The sequence below is a fragment of the Myripristis murdjan genome, chromosome 20 (assembly GCF_902150065.1).
Source record: "Myripristis murdjan chromosome 20, fMyrMur1.1, whole genome shotgun sequence".
Classification (NCBI taxonomy): domain Eukaryota; kingdom Metazoa; phylum Chordata; class Actinopteri; order Holocentriformes; family Holocentridae; genus Myripristis; species Myripristis murdjan.
In genome coordinates this window covers 3,242,350-3,261,173 of record NC_043999.1, presented here as the reverse complement: position 1 = coordinate 3,261,173, position 18,824 = coordinate 3,242,350, and the positions used below count along the sequence as shown (strand labels likewise).

The 18,824-nt window shown below is 42.5% G+C and overlaps 2 protein-coding genes across 2 annotated transcripts in view; both read right to left on the bottom strand.

Moving 5' to 3' along the window:
- LOC115378993 (nebulin) overlaps positions 1 to 1,285 on the bottom strand; it is a 93,753-nt gene extending 92,468 nt beyond the window's left edge. The window contains exons 1-2 of the mRNA XM_030079622.1: positions 1,200 to 1,285; positions 224 to 334 (exon numbers count right to left, since the gene is read on the bottom strand). Of these exons, the coding sequence (XP_029935482.1) occupies positions 224 to 334; positions 1,200 to 1,220 (132 nt within the window). The 5' untranslated portion in view covers positions 1,221 to 1,285. The remainder of the gene's footprint in view (positions 1 to 223; positions 335 to 1,199) is intronic.
- nebl (nebulette) overlaps positions 1 to 18,824 on the bottom strand; it is a 174,541-nt gene that overhangs the window by 98,276 nt on the left and 57,441 nt on the right. The window lies entirely within an intron of this gene.

Here is an 18,824-nt window from a genome sequence, read left to right as displayed (position 1 = left end):
AAACATAAACTGAGGAAGAAAGCAAAGAAAAAAAATGATAAAAAAACAAATCACTCAATGAATGAATGAGTGAATGGCGATAAATCAACTGTACTGTATCGTGGAGATACAACATGTGAAAATGAAACAACATTTCCAAGCAGTATTTTACTTTGAAGATGCATTCAGGTGAATTTTGCGATTATGGACCGTGGTGATAACATGGAGACGCGCTCCGGCTCACCTCGCTCTGCAGCTCGGACACAGCTTTAGCGAACTGAGTCTGGACAGTCTCCGGCAGCTGAGAGTAGATGCTCTGAGAGACGCTCCTCCTCCCGTCCTCTTTATATTTACTCTGCAAGGGATACACATCTGTCATGTTAAAGGAATACTACAACATTTAAGGCAGAATACCCCTTTCTACAACTTCCCCAGACTGAGACCAGATGTTGGACACCATTTCCCCCTCTGTACGTCCAGTGGTTCAGCTCCTATGGGTAGCATTTTTGTGTTAGCTTAGCATAAAGACTTGAAGTCTATTGGAATCGTTAGCCTGGCTCCATCAAAGTGAAAAAATAATCTTTACAGCAGATTCACACAGTGGATCATGTGGATTTGAAATCAGACAGTTGCTGTAAGGTTTATTTTTTTTTACTTTGATGGAGCAAGGCTAACAACCCCCATAGACTTCAAGTCTTTATGCTATGCTAACATGAAATGCTACCCATAGGAACTGAACCACTGGTGTACAACATCTGGTCTCAGTCTGGGGAAGTCAGGAAAACGGTATTCTGCTCAAAACGTTGAAATATTTCTTTAACAGAAACAGCAACAGGTCAATTTAGCATTTCATCCTTATTTATAGCAGAGAAAAACACTGAATACATTCACTATTTGTTGGATGTTGTTTGGGGCGTTTTTTGGCAACACAGCCGTCAAATTCAAATATACTGCATGTTGGTAAAAAACCCAACACTCGCAGCTTCAGTCCAAAAATACTGGCACTGATATCACCCTCCAAATATCTGAAATAGTCATTAAAATAGTAACAAACACACACACTCACATACACTTACACACAACTAAGTAAAACTGCTCAGGATGGGCTGATATAATGAAAAGGCCTTGGAATAAATAAGAAGAGGTTTCGACTCCTTCTCACAGTGCACGTGTGTGCATGTGTGTGTGTGTGTGTGTGTGTGTGTGTGTGTGTGCAGCACCTCGCTCTGCAGCTCGGTCATCTCCCTGGCGAACTGGATCTCGGAGGTGTCGGGCAGCGTGGAGTAGAGCGAGGACGGAGCTCCTCTGGCCAGCAGCTTGGGCCGATAATTCACCTGGAAGACAGACGAATATTTTCCTCTGACCATGTTGTTCAAATATTATTTGATTTGATCTTTTTTTTTCTCAAACAGATCCAGCAAATACCTCAGCAAATGTAAGATACAAAAACATCAAACAGTGGAGAAAACACAACATGCTGCGTTCGGGAAGGAAATAAAACACAAGAGAAAAATACACAATCACATTTTTTTCTACTTTTCAAGCTCCTCCACTTTATATTTGTCCATTAATAATTGTTTGTAGCTGCATTTGATTTTTTTTTTTTTTAAGTTATTGCACATCAAGGCTGTTCCAACCACACAAACTGAGATGCACACGCTTTTAGGTTGTTGTAAATAAGATTTCTCCCCTCTCTGCCAGGGAGCAGCTTTTGAACATTATCACCTCATATAAAACCTGGGACGCTCTAAAGTCTAAACTAAGTCTGTAAATTTCAATGTGTGTGGCATTAAAAACAAAAGGTCCATGTGCTCTCGATATCCAGCGTGATTTATTATCTTTACACCTCTTTTTTTGCGATGTGCATATCTTTTGTAGCTTGCCTTTGTAAGTGTTAACAGAAGAGTTTTTCATTTAAGATCTGTCCGGTTTTACTCATATTCCAATGCCTCTCGCGAACTTTGAGTACAGATACTTTATGGCAGAGCTTGTGATCAATTAAAATATTGTTAAAACAAAATATATAAACTGGACTGGGGGAAAAAAAAAGGCTGCAGCTTGGAAGGGAATGAAAATGTAGCCGCAACCAGAGTTTAATCCATTAAATGATGAACACAAAATGAATCTGTTTTTTTTGTTTGTTTGTTTGTTTTACATTAATTCGGTAAAATCGCCAAACTGTCTGATTCTCTGAGATCCTTTTCTCCGTTCATATCTTTATTAAATTTATACTTTGAGGATGACACAAGCCGTTTCTTTGATTACAAAAGCAACAAACAGTGCAATGTTGCGTAAAAAATTCAGTGATATTCATAAGATTTTGAGTATTTTCTTATTGAATTGTTAAAATTGTATTGATCCGCCACATGACTGGACTTTCTGATGACAAAATGTGCTCCAATCCTAAAAATTGGTTAAAAAATAAAGGAAGAAATGAAAAGGGATTTCATAGGGTCATGCTTGTGACTCGACTTGGACTCCTGTGTGTGTGTGTGTGTGAGTGTGTGTGTGTGTGTGTGTGTGTGTGTGTGTGTGTGTGCGGGCACCTCGCTCTGCAGCTGCGACACCTCCATGGCGTGTTGGATCTCCGGAGTGTCCGGGAGCTGAGAGTACAGGGAGATAGCGGACGCCCTCCTGCCCTCCGCCTTGTACCGCACCTGCCGGACAGACAGGAGCAGGACAGGTGAGAGCTGAGCCGCTGCAGGTGCATCAGGCCACAGGTAACACACAGAGCGAGGCACACCTGGTGTTAACGTGTGTGTGTGTGGTGATCACAGCTCTCAGCCCGTCTGTTCACACCTGGCATCAACATTTGGCTTAACCTGCATCTCACCTGTCCACTTGTGATCGGATCTCAGTTTCCCGCTCTATATGCAAATCAGCAGTAACACCACACAAGGAAATTCTTACCGAACTGGTCGTCTTTCCACATAAAATAAATCACTTAATAACATAAAACTAACACGGCATTTACAAAAGACAAAAGAAGACGTTCCTGTTCACTCCAGCCTCATTTTAATGCGCTGTCAGTTACTTTAGTCGTATTTCACATTTATGAATTATTACAGGCTGGACCCGTGAATGTCGCCTCTCGCACCGTCATTGCTCTGACATGACAGACAAGGTTTAAAAAAAAAGAAGAAAAAGAAAACTAAACCCAGAGGACGGTGAAACGAGCGCACATTCACACTGCCGCCTGTAATATTTCTGTAATTTTTTTGTAATATTTCTGTAGTAACTGCAACGCACATTCACACTGCTGCCTGTAATATTTCTGTCATTTTTCTGTAATATTCCTGTAGTAACTGCAACGCACACATTCACACTGTTGCCTGTAATTTTTCTGTAATTTTTCTGTAATATTTCTGTAATATTTCTGTAGTAACTGCAACGCACACATTCACACTGCCGCCTGTAATATTTCTGTAATATTTCTGTAGTAACTGCAACGCACACATTCACACTGCCGCCTGTAATATTTCTGTAATATTTCTGTAATATTTCTGTAGTAACTGCAACGCACACATTCACACTGCCGCCTGTAATATTTCTGTAATATTTCTGTAGTAACTGCAACGCACACATTCACACTGTTGCCTGTAATATTTCTGTAATTTTCTGTAATATTTCTGTAATATTTCTGTAGTAACTGCAACGCACACATTCACACTGCCGCCTGTAATATTTCTGTAATTTTTCTGTAATATTTCTGTAGTAACTGCAACGCACACATTCACACTGTTGTCTGTAATATTTCTGTAATATTCCTGTAGTAAGTCTATTGCATGTGGGGTTAGAAAGAATGTGTTTAATCATACTGGGCCACAAAATTTAAGAAATGCGGCCACCTCCTAATTTTTGGAGAAAAAACACCTGCATGTCGTCAATTCATCCCAAATATTTCTTGCCTCATGTTTTTAGGGGAGCTCGTGTCTTATTAAGGGGAGTTTTTCTTCATTAACCAGCTGCTTTATAGCCGAACTGCACTTTTTTCTATTGGAAAGTGTCGGTCCGGCCGGTGTCGGGGTGTCGGGCTGGACAAGACAGAGGACGCCAGCTGAGTGGGCGGTCCTTCAGTGCGTCCTGGGTCACGTGTCTGTTTACACCTCTGATGCGATGTGGACAAAAGCGTCCCAGGACGAGTCGCTGCTGTTGGCTGAGCGGTTCGGGTTCGAGTACCTCGCTCTGGAACTCGTGCACGGTCCTGGCGAGCTGCGTCTCTGTGGTCTCAGGGAGCAGAGAGTACAGGCTGCTGCTCAGCTCCTTTTTACCTTCCTCCTTGTACTTGTTCTGCAGAGAGGAGAGCAAAAACCAAAAAGTGTGAAGATCAAAATCTGGAGGGTCGATATGGTTATTGATCAGAGGTCACTTTCCGGCCTTTTTCCTGTTTAAGTCTCGTTTTCAGGCCAAAAAGGAAAATGATGAAGCCATTTTATTATTCTGGTATTTTAAACGATGATGTGTTAATCTTGGGTCACCGATTACGTAATGCACCTTTAACTTTTAAAACTGTGAAGGAGAAGTGAGCAAATCCTCCTCAACGGTTCAGAGGAGGGGAGCTAACGTTTTCTTACCTGATAAAAAAATTATATAACAGTGACTTGAGTCTCCTCCTACACAAATCTCCAGCACAGCCGGAGGTCAGAAATGACTTAATTCCCCTTTAATGAATTGGTTTGTAATCCCGTCTGACCTCGCTCAGCATCTCGCTCAGCTCCTTCACAAACTGCGTCTCCGTCGTCTCCGGCAGCTGAGAGTACAGAGACGAGGAAATCTCCGTCTTCACGTTCCCCTTGTACTTAATCTGGAAGAGAGGGTGACGGCAGATTATAATCAGATTACTGCTACGACCAGCGCATAATCTGGAAGAGAAAACACATGTACATTTCCACCGATTTGTTTGTTTCAAAAGTCACACCAATACTGCCTTTTTTCATATTTAAATTTGGAAATATTCTCCTCGATGATTAAATTTGACCATCCCCCCAAAAAATCTCAGAAATAGTCAGAAAAAAAATGTCAAAATCCTCACAAATATTGAGATTTTGATTGAAAATCTTTTCCCTGGATTTTATTCTTGTCAGAGCTGAAAAACTTCTGCATCAGTACTGAGGCCATCACTGGACACTGTTTTCATTGTCCTATGATCTAGTGATTTTTTTTTTCCTAATTAATAGAATAACGAGTACAAAGAATACAAAATAAAAAAAAGTCTCATGTATTCTAGACATCTTCAAAATGTCTTTCTCAATCTGACCAGCAGCCAAAAAACCCAAACTATTAATTTTATAAAGATGTGAACAGAGAAAAGGTAAACGTAATGAAGCTGGAATCAGGCGATATTTCTTGATAAATGACTAAAACACTCAAATGATTATCAAAATGGTGACTGTGACATCATTTTTGGATGCTGCAAGACATAAGTGAAAAAAATATATGCATTTTTTTTCATCGGTTACTGTTATTTCTTTTATTCCTTTGATGAACTGCGTAGTTTTGAAACACGACGCCTCCTCTGGTGACTGAGCAAATGAAAGCACCTGGTCAGGTGGTCTCCGTGCTGGTGGGCTGTTCGCCTGCAGCCTTGCAGCACCGTGTTACACTGATTTGCTGCTTAATTTCACCCTTTTTGATCACTTAAGAATCGATAAAAATGCTTCAGAATTCCTCTAAAATACCATCAGGACTCCAAGACTTTGAGGAGCATCATAGAACAAAATCACGCTTAAATTTGGTGTCTAAAACTTCTGCTAAAAGGTTCTTTGTGGAACCAGAGATGGTTCTTCTATGGCATCACTGCAAGGAACCGTTTTTGGTTCCAGTTAGCAGAAAGTAGATAACGATTTTGGAGCCGGCCTTTATTTTTTGGTTCATCTCCAGCTTTCAAGTGAATAGCAGCTTTTATTTAAGAAAAAAATCAGGTGTGCATTGATTTTTTTTAATTCACCGTTTCCTTTATATTTAGCCAAGAAAGGCTTAGCTCTTGACAATTTTAAGAGATCTTACGTTGTGTTTTGTCTTTCCTCCCACAACATTTTAGCTTGATTTTCTCTCGTGCTTCACATTTAGTAATTCAATGCATTTAAACTCTTATTCTGAAAATCCTCTCCTTGTGCCCTCCTGCGGGGGCCAGGCCTCTGACTTCAAGCAATTCTATTTAAAAAAAAAAACCAAAAAAAAAAAACTTAACTTAAAACTTTAAACCTCGGAGGATGAATACGCAGCTGCTCACCTAAAATAGTTCCAAAAAATAAACTTGGCCACTTCTTCAGCCGTTCTGGAGGCTCGTCGCCAAATCTGACTCACACACTCTTTGATAAGTTTAAATTAAACGTTCTGCTTCTCAGATGTGTGTGCCTCCGGGGCGGAGTGTGTGTGCGTGTGTGTGTGTGTGTGTGTGTGTGTGTGAAGCACCTCGCTCTGCAGCTCTGAAGCCTCTCGAGCGTGTTGGGTCTCCAGAGTCTCAGGCAGGATGGAGTAGAGGGAGAGAGACGCCTCCTTCTTCCCGTCCTCCTTGTATTTGGACTGAAAAAAAAAGACACAGAAGCAAAATGAGTACAAAAAAAAAAACAAAAACAAAAAAAAAAACTGGTCAATAGACAGAGAGATGCTCATTAGAGACAAGTCAAACTGTTAATTAATTTGTCAATCAACAACTAATTGCTCAGTGTTTCTGCTTACACAAAAAGAGCTGGGGACAGAGACGGATCAATACAACCGATCGATACACAGAGAGAGAGTGTGAGTGTGTGTGTGTGTGTGTGTGTGTGAGTGTGAGTGTGTGCGTGCAGACCTCAGATATGACAGCGCTGATGTTCTTGGAGTGGACGAGCTCGGCTCCGGGAACAAACAGACTCTGACCCTTCATCTTCTCAAAGTCCTGCTTGTACTGCACCTGCAGGGAGGAGCACGCACCTCAGTGTGTGTGTGTGTGTGTGTGTGTGTGTGTGTGTGTGTGTGTGTAAGAGTGTGGATACCCGACCCGGGCCCGTTGGGACCAATCAGGATCTCCAGGTTCGGGTTCGGTCACGTCGCTGATACTACGTGAAAAACGATGGACGGTGATGGGTGACCTCCTGTACAGCGCTGGAGTTTACGTGCCGACACTGAAGGCAACACGTGGGCTGTTTCAGGCGGTAAATGTGAGCGAGTGATGGAGGACGAGCAGGACGAGGGGATCAGATTCAGCCACAAAAAAAAAAAAACCAAAAAAAAAACAAATGTCTGTTGAGTTCGGGTCGAGTACGGACAAAAATATGCAGCCCGATTTTTTTTTTTATTAATTTTATTTGAGAGGGAAACAGGTGATACCACTATCTTTAAAATAAGGGGCGAAAATCCCATTTCATTATTGGAGGACAATAAACAGCAAAATTTCTGAGAGTAATTGTTGGGGGGGACATGAAAAAATTGCTGTCTGGCACGACTGTACCTCCCTCTTTCTCTCTTACGCTCCTTTGAAATTTGCCGTACAGTGTTGAGCCCTCAGCATGTTCATATGTTTTAAATAATGCTATTAAAAGCAATAATCCTCTAACCAAATTTCTTTGCTCACTGTTCTATTTCCACTACAGGCCATCAAAGCAGCTTTACAAGAACTAGAAACTCAAAAGAAGCTCTAAAACTAGAGGAAATACCTTAAATAATCCAACTACATCAAACTATTCTTCAAAAAACGGATTTATTGTCAACAAAAAACAAAGCAAGATATGGCATCAAATAGTGACATACAGTATATGTTTGAGCTGTACACTGTCCCTTTTAGATCAAATAAGACAATGAAATGAAACTATGCCACAAAATAATGCAACTTAAAATGCAAAAAAATAATAAAAAAATCTATCTTTATGGATGGAGGGGTCTTGTCCCCCCGGGATTTCCGCCGATGGAAAATATCCTCTTAAAGCTTACTTTTTAAGCTTTTTTTTTTTTTTTTTTTTTTTAAATAATTCTGACTTTTATTATTTTGTATTACTTTTATTATTTTCTTGCAACTTGTTACTATCACCATTTTTTATGACTGTTTACTTTTTATTACTGTTTTATTATGCTTTGTCCGTTATCACTCTTGATTGTGACCCACTGTCTTTGGAAACATGTTACATAAATCAACATTAGTATGATTTTTATTTATTTTTGTCACTGTTCTGTCGGTTTCACAGCGTGTCACATTTATTGACCAACAAATCACGAGGAGCCGCAGCGACGAGGCCTCAGCTCGCTCTGCGGCGTCCTCTGCGTACGATACAGTCGCCATGGTAACCGCCTCCCAGACGCCTTCGTTCAATAACGGGGGGGAAAACATCACTTTTGAGCTTTGCCCCGACGGGAAATACCGAACGAGGGGACTGAGGTGTGATGTTGGAGGACGTGGGAGTGTGAGGCATCGATACAACCAGCAGAGTGACGCATCATCATCATCATTATCATCATCATTATCATCATCGTCATCGTCATCGTCATCGTCATCGTCATCGTCATCATCCTCATCGTCAGCTGCATCCTGAGCAAGAAGACACTCCTGTAGTTTCATAAAACCATCCGGGCTCTGCCTTTATGTGATGTCGTCTTTTTATTTTATCTGTTTATCTATTTATTATTGCTTTTATTCTTGCAGTTATCTTTTCTGCCGGCTTCATCTCTCACCATCCCTCTGTTTTCCTCTCCGCTGCTTTGAATCTTTCCTGTTTTCACCTTAAATCTTGATTTGACCTTCATTTTGTTGCTATTTTATCGCTCTTGTCTGTCTTTCTGTTGTTATTCTGCTTCTGCTGCATCCGTCAAAGCTCTTTACAAACTCTGTTTTTAAAGCTGCCACATAAATAAAGATGATTATCATTATTATTATTACTATTATTATTAATATGAAATGATGCACAGCACAGGGATTGTTCTTGGATGCCAAACAAAAGATCATAATTTTCATCTGTTTTGTGCAATCAATCGTTTTATATAAGCAGGTGGAATAAAACTCTCTCTCTCTCTCTCTCTTCCTCTCTCTCCCTCCCTCTCTTCCTCTCTCTCCCACACAACACTGACCAGGCTGAATCCTGCATTCAAAAATAACGCAGGTTTGTTATTTCTGTCTCCCTTCTGCTCACCAACAAACCAGATCTGCAACGTTCACAGATGGAAACTGGGGGAGGAAACCACGAGTTTCATGCCGAGTCTCTGGACGACGATGCGATATTTGCCGATATCAACAACAACAACAACAATGAACACATCTTCTGTCTAGTTTGGTTTTAGTTTAGTTTTGCATCGTTTCAATATTGTTAATGTCTTCTCACACCTGGTTTTAGCTTTTGTTTTTGTTTTAGTGTCAACCTTGCTTTGGAAAAACCCAACTGGACCGGCTTTGGGAATCGATCTGGACCGGACGAGGCGACCCCAAATATCTAAACGACTTCCAGAGCCGTTTTAATTTCAAGTTGAACGGTGCCGTGAAATCCTCCCACTGTGAGCAAGTTGGCGTACTTCCCAAAGCTGAGGAAACCTGACGAGGTGCCGCTGAGCACCTTTTGTTTTGTGGGTTTGGGCCCAGATTGACTGGCGGTCACAGATTGGAGCCGCCAGCTTGTCATCTGTGGATTAATTCCTTCCCTCTCTTGGGCCGTTACACAAAATCTACCAATCTGCTGTCCGACCAGAACCAAACCAGCGACACGCCGAGCCGCGGCGCTTCATGTACAGCTCGAGGTGATGGTGCTTATGTTTCTCCAGTTGTCTAAAAGTCAAGACGTGTCTGCGTTGTGAAAAACGGTAAAGCTCAACCTCGCAGCCGGTCGCCACGTGAGCCGAGCGCCGGCTCTTAATCAGCCCGAGTCCCAGCGCTGCTCCCAAATAAAATTAGCTCACTGACCCTGTTTAGTGCTTAGTGGGGATTAATCTGCTTTGTTTTCCAGAAAAGCTGCTCCCGACAAAGCAAAATGTGACAGAAATAACTGGAAGCAACGCCTCCATCAAACATGAAGAGCACAACGTCAACACTAACTGGAGGCATGAGGCCAAAACCGTTGCTTTGAATTTGCAGCACATGTTCAATAAAAGATAATATTTTAGTTTGGCAGAATTTATTCATTTAAAACACTCGAAGACAGACTTCAGTCTTACAGGACGGATGTATTTGAATGTTGCTGTTTCTCAGTTGCTGTTGTACTTTAACAGAATGATTGAAATTGGACTGAAAATGACCAAATAGTTCAAAACTGTGTGCATGTTCTCAGTATGTTTTTGCATTGTGCGACTTGTTGTTTACATTGTGCGATACAAGCTCTGGAGTTTTCCATGACTGGAAAACTAGTCCGCAAATTTCCAGGATTTCCAGGTTTTCCAGGACAGAAGGGAACCCTGTCAGTAAATTCAGCCTTAACGCTTCATGTTACACGCTGCATGTCGTCCACTGTTATGAATAATGCACTCTTTTTTTTTTTTTTTTTTCTTCTTGGCTTGCCTCAGACTGAATCTCTCACAGCATGACAGGTAGTTTTCGTTTTTTATCACATTTTTTTCTGCCATGTCATTTTATTTGGTCGTGAACGAAGAAGAAGCTTTATTGTCATTGTACAAAATACAACGAAATGGACAGAGAGAAAGGAAAAGCGCTGGAGAGAGAGGGGGGAGGACACGCAGGATTTGAACCCAGGCCACCGTGGTGAGGACTTGAAATGACCTGCTGGAAACTAAACTAATTTTATTTTATTTTACTTGGTTTTACTTTATTTTTTATTTTCATTTTATTTCTAAATAATTTATTTTTTAAATAATTAATTAATTTTTTAAAAAGAATTTATTTATTTATTTATTATTTGTATTTTTTATTTAAGTTATTTATTTAATTTATTTAGTTAGTTAGTTATTTTAAATAAAAATAAAGATTTTTCTTGCTTTATTTTAATTTTATTTTGTTTAATGAACATCATGAGTACTTACATCACTGGCAAGCAAGCTACATCTCCTGTTGAATGACGGGTCGGGTAGAGGAGGCTTCGCATCAGAGGAGGCCTGAAACACACACACACACACACACACACACACACACACACACACACACACACACACAGATGTAGGTATAAATGCAGAACATGATGCACACAAACAGACAAACACGTGCACATGAAAATGTAACTCTAACATGTTCTGTGTCGTGCCGAAATTCATTATGACCATCTGCATGCCAAAAAACCAAACGTATTCATTATTGCTCTTGGAATAAAACTGGCAAAGCCTCTGAAACATGACGCAGATCATCATGAGACACTAAAAACACAGAGCGCTGGCAGCTCCTTAAAGCCGAGTGAACCATGACTCAGCACGACACACTGCTGCCTCTAAATGAAGAAAAAGATCAAGTTCAATGAAAAACTAAACTGGGTTGAAACTGCTGAGATTCAATTTCACAACAGGTTTTCTGGACAGTTTTAGTGCATCTCGTACATCAGAACTGGGAAACTATGATATGTGATTTTTATTCATTCATTCATTCATTTTCTAAACCGCTTATCCTCGCGGGGAGTCGCGGGGGGTTGCTGGAGCCAATCCCAGCGCTCATAGGGCGAAGGCAAGGAAACAGCCTGGACAGGTCGCCAGTCCATCGCAGGTGATTTTTATTAAAAAGGGTTAAAATTGACAAACTTATATATCAAAATACACATGCATGGATGCAGACACACACGCACAAACACACTCCGGAGTCAACGTGGGGAAACATTCCTAATCCCTCCACCTGTAATCCCCCGCCTCTGTTCGCGGGCCACATTCAGCCCGAAAAATCCCCCTATCAAAGGCTAATAATGGCACATTTTCATTTGTAGCTGCCTAATCCTCCTTAAGCTCTAATAAAAACCCGCGGTGCCGGGCGCCGCCCCGCGCCGAGGTCAACACAAAGACACGGGTATTTACCCTGCAACTCAACCAGCAGGGACCCAGAGCAGGAGCTAAATCTGCACACTTCATTAATGAAAAGCAAAATCAATAATGACATTTTCCGGCACACACGCTGTAATGTAACTGCTCCACTCGTAATCGTGCGCTCCGTTTAAATCCTGGGGATTAGTAAACGTCCTAGAAAGGCTTCGGCGTGATCCGTCGGTCTTTCTTAGGCGCAATTTTTGAAACAAATGCTCGAAAATTTCAAAATCATGCAACAAAATGGTAATAAATCCGCTGGTCTTTTTCGCATTAAAGGGGAAGTTTATTTGTGTTAAAAGTCCCATATTGTACAAAACGACTTTCCCTCACCCTTCCATAAGAAATAATCAAGTCGTTGTAACTAATAGCTGAGAAAATGTGAGATGAATTATTCTGCCAGTTTCTGTATTTAGAAATCGTGTGTCTAAACCGTACAAGGCCCTTTAAACTGGAGCGCGTAGTGACATCACTCCGGACCAAATGGCCACGCCCACTCACTGACTCACACTTCCCAGATTTTCTCGGCTGGATTTTTCTGCACATGGTTTGAATTCTTTAAGGGAAAGCAGACTCATCCGGTCTGTAAAGCAGAATATAATTAATGAAACGTATTAGAGGCTGTTATGACCCAGGCTCACCTGGATGTGAATGTGTTTTTTTTTTTTTTTTTTTGATAATTCAACCTTGTTTTGTTAGTTATTTTTTTCCATATGTTTATTCCATGTAAACTGAAGAATAATCTCTGTTTTTTTTTTGGGACTGCATTTGTTGTGGCACCGGTCGTCCTTCACTTTATGAGTCACTTCATGTTTCGCTCAGATTCCCATTAAACTGGGGGCTTATACGATTTTTTTCCTTCATATTTCTTTCCCCTCCTCTGTGTTTTTTTTTTTTTTTTTCCCCATATTTCTGGTTGACAGTTTTTTTCTGTAGAGGCACAACTGATTTTGATTTGGACAGTTTTGCTGGACATCCTCAGGTAAACAGGTGTAGGAAAGTGCTCAGTGTGAATTTGTTTGACGTGCCTGTGCCTGAACATGTGAAAACAGGAGGAGCTGGAGGAGACGGGTTTGTTTGCAGGTTCATGTATTGCAAAGGAAGCAGGGAAAGGCGACGTGGAGATCCGAGAGGTCACTCCCACCGCTCCCTCAGATCTCAGGTATCGGCTGAGGAATCAGAAAATGATGAACTGGTTCCACTGGTCACTCATGTTTTAACTCACTGCAGCCACTTTGAAGCTGCCAAAGGAGGCTCGGTCATTGTTGGTCCAATGTGAATGAGCAGGAAAAGCTCAGGAGGTGTGCGCCGCCCTCTCAATCGAATAGCGCCTAAATTATGACCTGGTTACGGCGACAGGGTTTCGTGGACATGCTCATCGGACGGGAGACTGACGGCGCCTGAATTGAGAGATCAGTTCTGTGCGACACCTCTCACTCCTCCTCCTTCCTGGCTCCCAACCCGACCGAGCTGCTGTGCCGTGCTGCAGCGACTTGGCATGTTATTGTGTGTGTAAATATATGGTGACATACTTTAGAGCAGTCCAGGTTGTTGTAGTAGTTGAAAAGACATCTCTAGAACATCTTCCCTGTACCATCTACCGTCTATTTTTGGGCTAAATTAGGTCCAAATCAAACGGACTAAACACTGCTCAGTTTTCAACGGCCATTTTTGGGCTAAATTAAGGTGGAACGACATGATTTAGCCCAAAAAACAATGTCCAAATGTGGGTGTGATTGCCAGAGTGAGAGGCCTTTTTCTTTTGATTACCGTCTCTCCTGATTTATGTTCAGCAGCCATGTAAGAGACCTGTATTTTATTTTGTTTTGTTGTGTTAGGAAAGTTAAGTTTCATTATCAGACCTGATTATGTTTGATATTTTGGCCGTGCTCACTCTGACACTTGTTTATGCCATCATCTGTTTTTTTTTTCCATGAAAACTGAAGAATAAACCCTGTTTTTTTTTTTTTTTTTAGGGACTGCATTCATTGTGGCACTGCTCATCCTCAGGCCGGGCATAACAGGCCTGAGACAAAGAACTCACTCTCAGCCGACAAAACTTAGAAAAAAAAAAAAAAGAAGAAGAAGCAGTCTGAAAAGCTCTGGTTCTCTTCTGAAGGACTTTTCCAACAGAAAGCAGTGACAGTACAAGGTGACAACCTTAAAAAAAAGATAAAACCTCAGCCGCTCAGATGGGCTGTGCAGAAAAGAGAGCCGAGTCAGAGAAGTCGCTCTCAGCCGGTTTAGGATTCTTAGAAAAAAGTTTTATCTAACCTTTTCTTTTTCATCATTGTGTCTCCATGAATGATTCAGCAAGCGAGCGGATCTCAAAGATAACAAATTAATTATCTGTTTTCACGAGTTCAAGGAAGGAACAGGAGTTTGTGTGTGTGTGTGTGTGTGTGTGTGTGTGTGTGTGTGTGTGTGTGTGTGTTGCAAGTTGAACTCATATGACTAACATCCACAAGTTTTTTCACTTCTTCTCAGCTACTGAAAATGTGTCTCTCAGGTGTTTCTGTTGATCTTGAGAAGTTCTCACCTCTGATTCCCACGGTGCACAGGCGGCTGGTTTTCTTCCACCTTCCTGCTCCTCTTCGTCGTCTCCTTCCTCCTCCTCTGTCTGCGGCTCCGTCTCCGGCTCCGTCTCCGGCTCCGTCTCCGGTTCCGTTTCCGCTTCCTCCTCCTTCTCCATCATTTCCTCTTTTTCCTCCACGGTCATTTTCTCCATTTCAGCGCCGCCTTCCTCCTCCTCTACCTCCGTCCCTCTCGTTGTTGTTGTCTTGACAGCCGTGGTGATGGTGGTCACTGCGGTTACCACCGTTTCCTTGGCAACGTCTTTCCTTCCCTCCATCGTCACAACCTTCTCCATCTCTCCATCCATCGATGAAGAAGCTGAAGCCTCCTCTTCCTCCATGCCGGTGGCCTCTGAGGACAAAGTCAAGCTGAGGGGGAAAAGAACAGTAATATTCTTCATTTACACAGCATTTTACAGTGTTGCAAAAGTTTAAAAAATGCATAAAATCAACAGCATAAGCAATAAAAACAAGGTAAAAAAAAATATTAAAGTAAAGGCGGGATCATAAAAGAGAGATCAAAACAACAATAAAAGGTTATTGCGAAAGAGCAAGTCAATAAAAATGAGACGTGATTTAAACGCTGATGGGGATTACATAAACCTGCCCGTGGAGCTCAGGCGGCTTTATTTGCAAATAAAATCTGAAAGAAGAGAGAAAGAGGAAATACAAATTGCATCGGTGAGACAAAGACGCCCCGAGACGGCTTCTGAAAACACATCACGGCTCGCTCTTATCGATGACCTGCAGGGTTTAGCAGCGACGCGCTCAAATGTCACGGGGGCATCAGATCCTTTACAGAGAAATACGACCAGGGAGAGAAAAAATTCAGTTCAAAGCTGCAGGAAAAAAGGCCGGTCTCTTGAGTAAACACTGAAGGATCAGGGGCAAAATGATTTCCCATTTTTTGACCACAAAATAAAATTTGATTTTGTCAACATGAGGATGTTCACACTTTGGACACGTTATTTATTTTGCACAAAAAGTAGAAACTGATTTTTGTTGGCGGGCGAGAAAAAAGAGTGGAAAGAGTACTGCAAATTAAAGTACTGTTCCTCTGCTGGTATGTGACTGCAGTAGAAGTAGAAGTAGTGCAGTAAAAATCTCCTGCAGTAAAAGTCCAAAGTGTCTTTTTTCATTCCATTTGGAAATTTGGGAAATGATGAAAAGTAGAAGAAACAAAGTAGAAGCAGGTTCCTCTTCTCATCTTTGCTGACTGAGCTTTTATTGTGAAAGGCACTACAGTCTGTCATCGATCGTTTGTTCTCTGTTATGGATCTGATGTCAAATGTGGTGACCTCTGGACAAAACCTCTGGACTGAGGCCCTGTCAGCTTCCTCAGGTTCAAGTTTGCTTTTTCTTTTTTCTTTCTTTTTTTTTTTTTTTTTTACAGCCCTTCATCCCAAAAAAACAGGACTTGGTTTCCCTTTCATCTTCCTCAGCGTCTCGGTCGACCCTTCGTCTTCGTCAGCGTGGTCTTCCTTTCGGCTCGATCGGCGTCTCTCAGCTTCCTCGAGGTCGCGCTCGCCTTGTGAAGCCGCCGGGATCCGTCTCACTTCCTCAGGATTCACTCTTCCTCACGGATTCCTCGACAATGTGCTCGCCTTTTCGTCTTCCTCCCTGTCTTGGTCTTACCTCTCCAGCGTCTTCGGCGCTGCGGTCGGCCCTCGTCTTCCTCACGTGGCGCGCTGCTCTTCCTCCTCCCGCTCCCCGACGTCTCGGTCGCCTCTGCAGCCTCTGGATGTCGACACTTGCTGCGGCTTTTTAAACGTCGCGGCACGCTTCTCCAGCTTCTAAAACAGTTCAGTCCGCCCTTTTTGTCTTCCTCGCCGTCTTGATCTCGGCGGACGTCCTGATCTTGACCCAGGTTTTCTTTTCCTCAAGGTCACGGTCACCCTCTCGAGATGTCCCGTTTGGCGTCCTCGGCGTCGCGATCAGCCTTTACGCCTCTCCGTTTTCAGGACGTCGTCTCCGTTTTCGGCTTCTTCGACTTCTTCTTCTCTAGCGTCGCTCCGCTCTCCCTCGGCCTGGGTCTGAACGTCCGGGTTGACTTTTCCAGTTCTTCGAAGTCGTCTTTGAAACGTTTTCGGTGACTCGGCCGCCCTTTCTCCGTTCCGGCAGAAGCTGTGAGGCTGTAAGCGTCCCGTCTGCGAACAGGACGCTCTGGATTCTGTTTGCCGGTACGTCGGACACTCCACTTTATCTCGGCTGTCTTCCACATTTAGCCTCCTACTCAAGTCCTTATCGGCCGCCATGCCCTTCGTCTGAATCAGAGCTGCATGTTGTGTGTGTGATCGAGAAACTGTGTGTGTGTGTGTGTGTGTGTGTGTGAGAGAGAGAGAGAGAGAGTTTGAGATGCGAGAGGGAACAAGATTGCATATTAACGTGTCACTGTTGAGTGTGTGTGTGTGTGTGTGTGTGTGTGTGTGAGGGTCAAGGGAGGCATATGGCAGTGAAGGTGAGGGGATTCAGAGAGAGTGTCGCATGCTGGAAGGAATGTGCTGTTTTACACACACACACACACACACACACACACACACACACACACACACACACGGACAGACCAGTACCAGTCATCAGAGACACTCTCAGACCGAGACTAAAAAAATGTTAATTACTTATCACTTATTCAGCTCAGTTATTGGTAGCGGCCATTTTCTGAAAATGTCAATGTGTGTGTGTGTGTGTGTGTGTGTGTGTGAGAGAGAGAGAGAGAGAGCGAGAGAGAGAGAGAGGGGGAAATGCATTCTCATTCCCAAACACAGCTCGGTCGCGCCCCTTTTCGCGTCTGATGCCGACGCCGAGTCGCGTCCTTCAGCATCAGGATGAGACGCCTCGGGCTTTCTCGCTTTCATCACGCGTCAAACGGTTTGGCTTTAGGCACCAAAACCACCTGAAGTCAGAGAGAGGTGATGTGACATTCAGGTGACAACACGGAAACTGGACACACACGAAAGGTGTTGCCGGAAGCAGGAACTGAACTCGGGTCTCGGGTGCAGAGGTCAGGCTGCTCGTCCAGCTCTGTGTTTTTATCACCGAGCTTCCTTCTCAGCAGACATGACAGCCTCTCTCTCTCTGTGTGTGTGTGTGCGTGTGTGTGTGTGTGTGTGTGTGCGTGTGTGTGTTATTTCTTTGCTCCCAAAAAGCCTACATGCACGACAAGCAACAAGGAAGAAAAAAAAATGTGTTGGAGAGGAAAGAAACCCTTTATGCTTAAACACGCCCAAGAACACAATCTGAACGACAGAGAGAGAGAAAGAAAGAAAGAGAGAAAGAAAGAAAGAGAGAAAGACAGAAAGTAAATAGCACATAAGAGTTAACAATAAATTAAACAAAACACAAAGTAAAGATTAATTATGGCTTTAGGCGGGGCTAGAGGGTAAAAGATCAAAGAAGCCAGTGGAAGGTCGTCATGAGGGCAGAAGTACAAAAATGTGTGTGGTGTGTGTGTGTGTGTGTGTGTGTGTGTGTGTGTGTGTGTGTGTGTGTGAGAGCGAGAGAGAGAGAGAGAGAGAGAGTGTGTGTGTGTGTGTGTGTGAGAGAGAGAGAGAGAGAGAGAGAGTGTGTGTGTGTGCATGCAGATTCATGTTTGTCTGCATACTTAGAGTGTATTTGAGTGTAAGTAGGTAATGCCTGTCACTGGCTGACAGTTGGACAGTGTGTGTGCGTGTGTGTGTGTGTGTGTGCGTGTGTGTGTGTGTGTGTGTGACTGGCAGCGTGACACACTGACTGACTTGTATGAGGAGCGAGACGGAAATGAAACAACATGTGGGGCAAAGAAAACCTGAACAACAGAGCAAAACTACACGTCTGAAGCTGCACTAATTAGAAAAAATCAATTTATATTAAATTAAACTCAATAAAAAAATAGATGAAATCTTTTTTTTTTTTTTTTTTAATAAAAGGTTTAAGTGACGTATTTACACTGAGAGATCAGTGTTTGTAGCTCAGTGTGGTTCATCCAGCTCCACCTGGACGGACCACATTCCTGAGGCGTATGACCGCAAACGCTGAGATGAAAAAAATGAAAAATATGACAGAAACAAACACAGAGAGAGAGAGACAGAGAGACGAATAAACACAAAGAGCAACAGAAAGAAAGAAAGAAAGAGAACAAAAGACAGAAAACAACCTGTTCTCTCTACATTTTATCACCTCACTGCAAACAAAACGCCGTACCAAGTCATTTAGCCTCATTCAGTCTTCAAATCTTGTATAAATATGACACATCAGTCCACTGTGAGATCAAGAAAAACGACACTCGATTCAAGAAAATTCTGGAAACAAGTTGATCACTGTTGGAGAGAAAGCCCAGGATCTTTTTTTGTCGATGTTTAGTTCAGTTTTAGACTGAGCTTTATATAA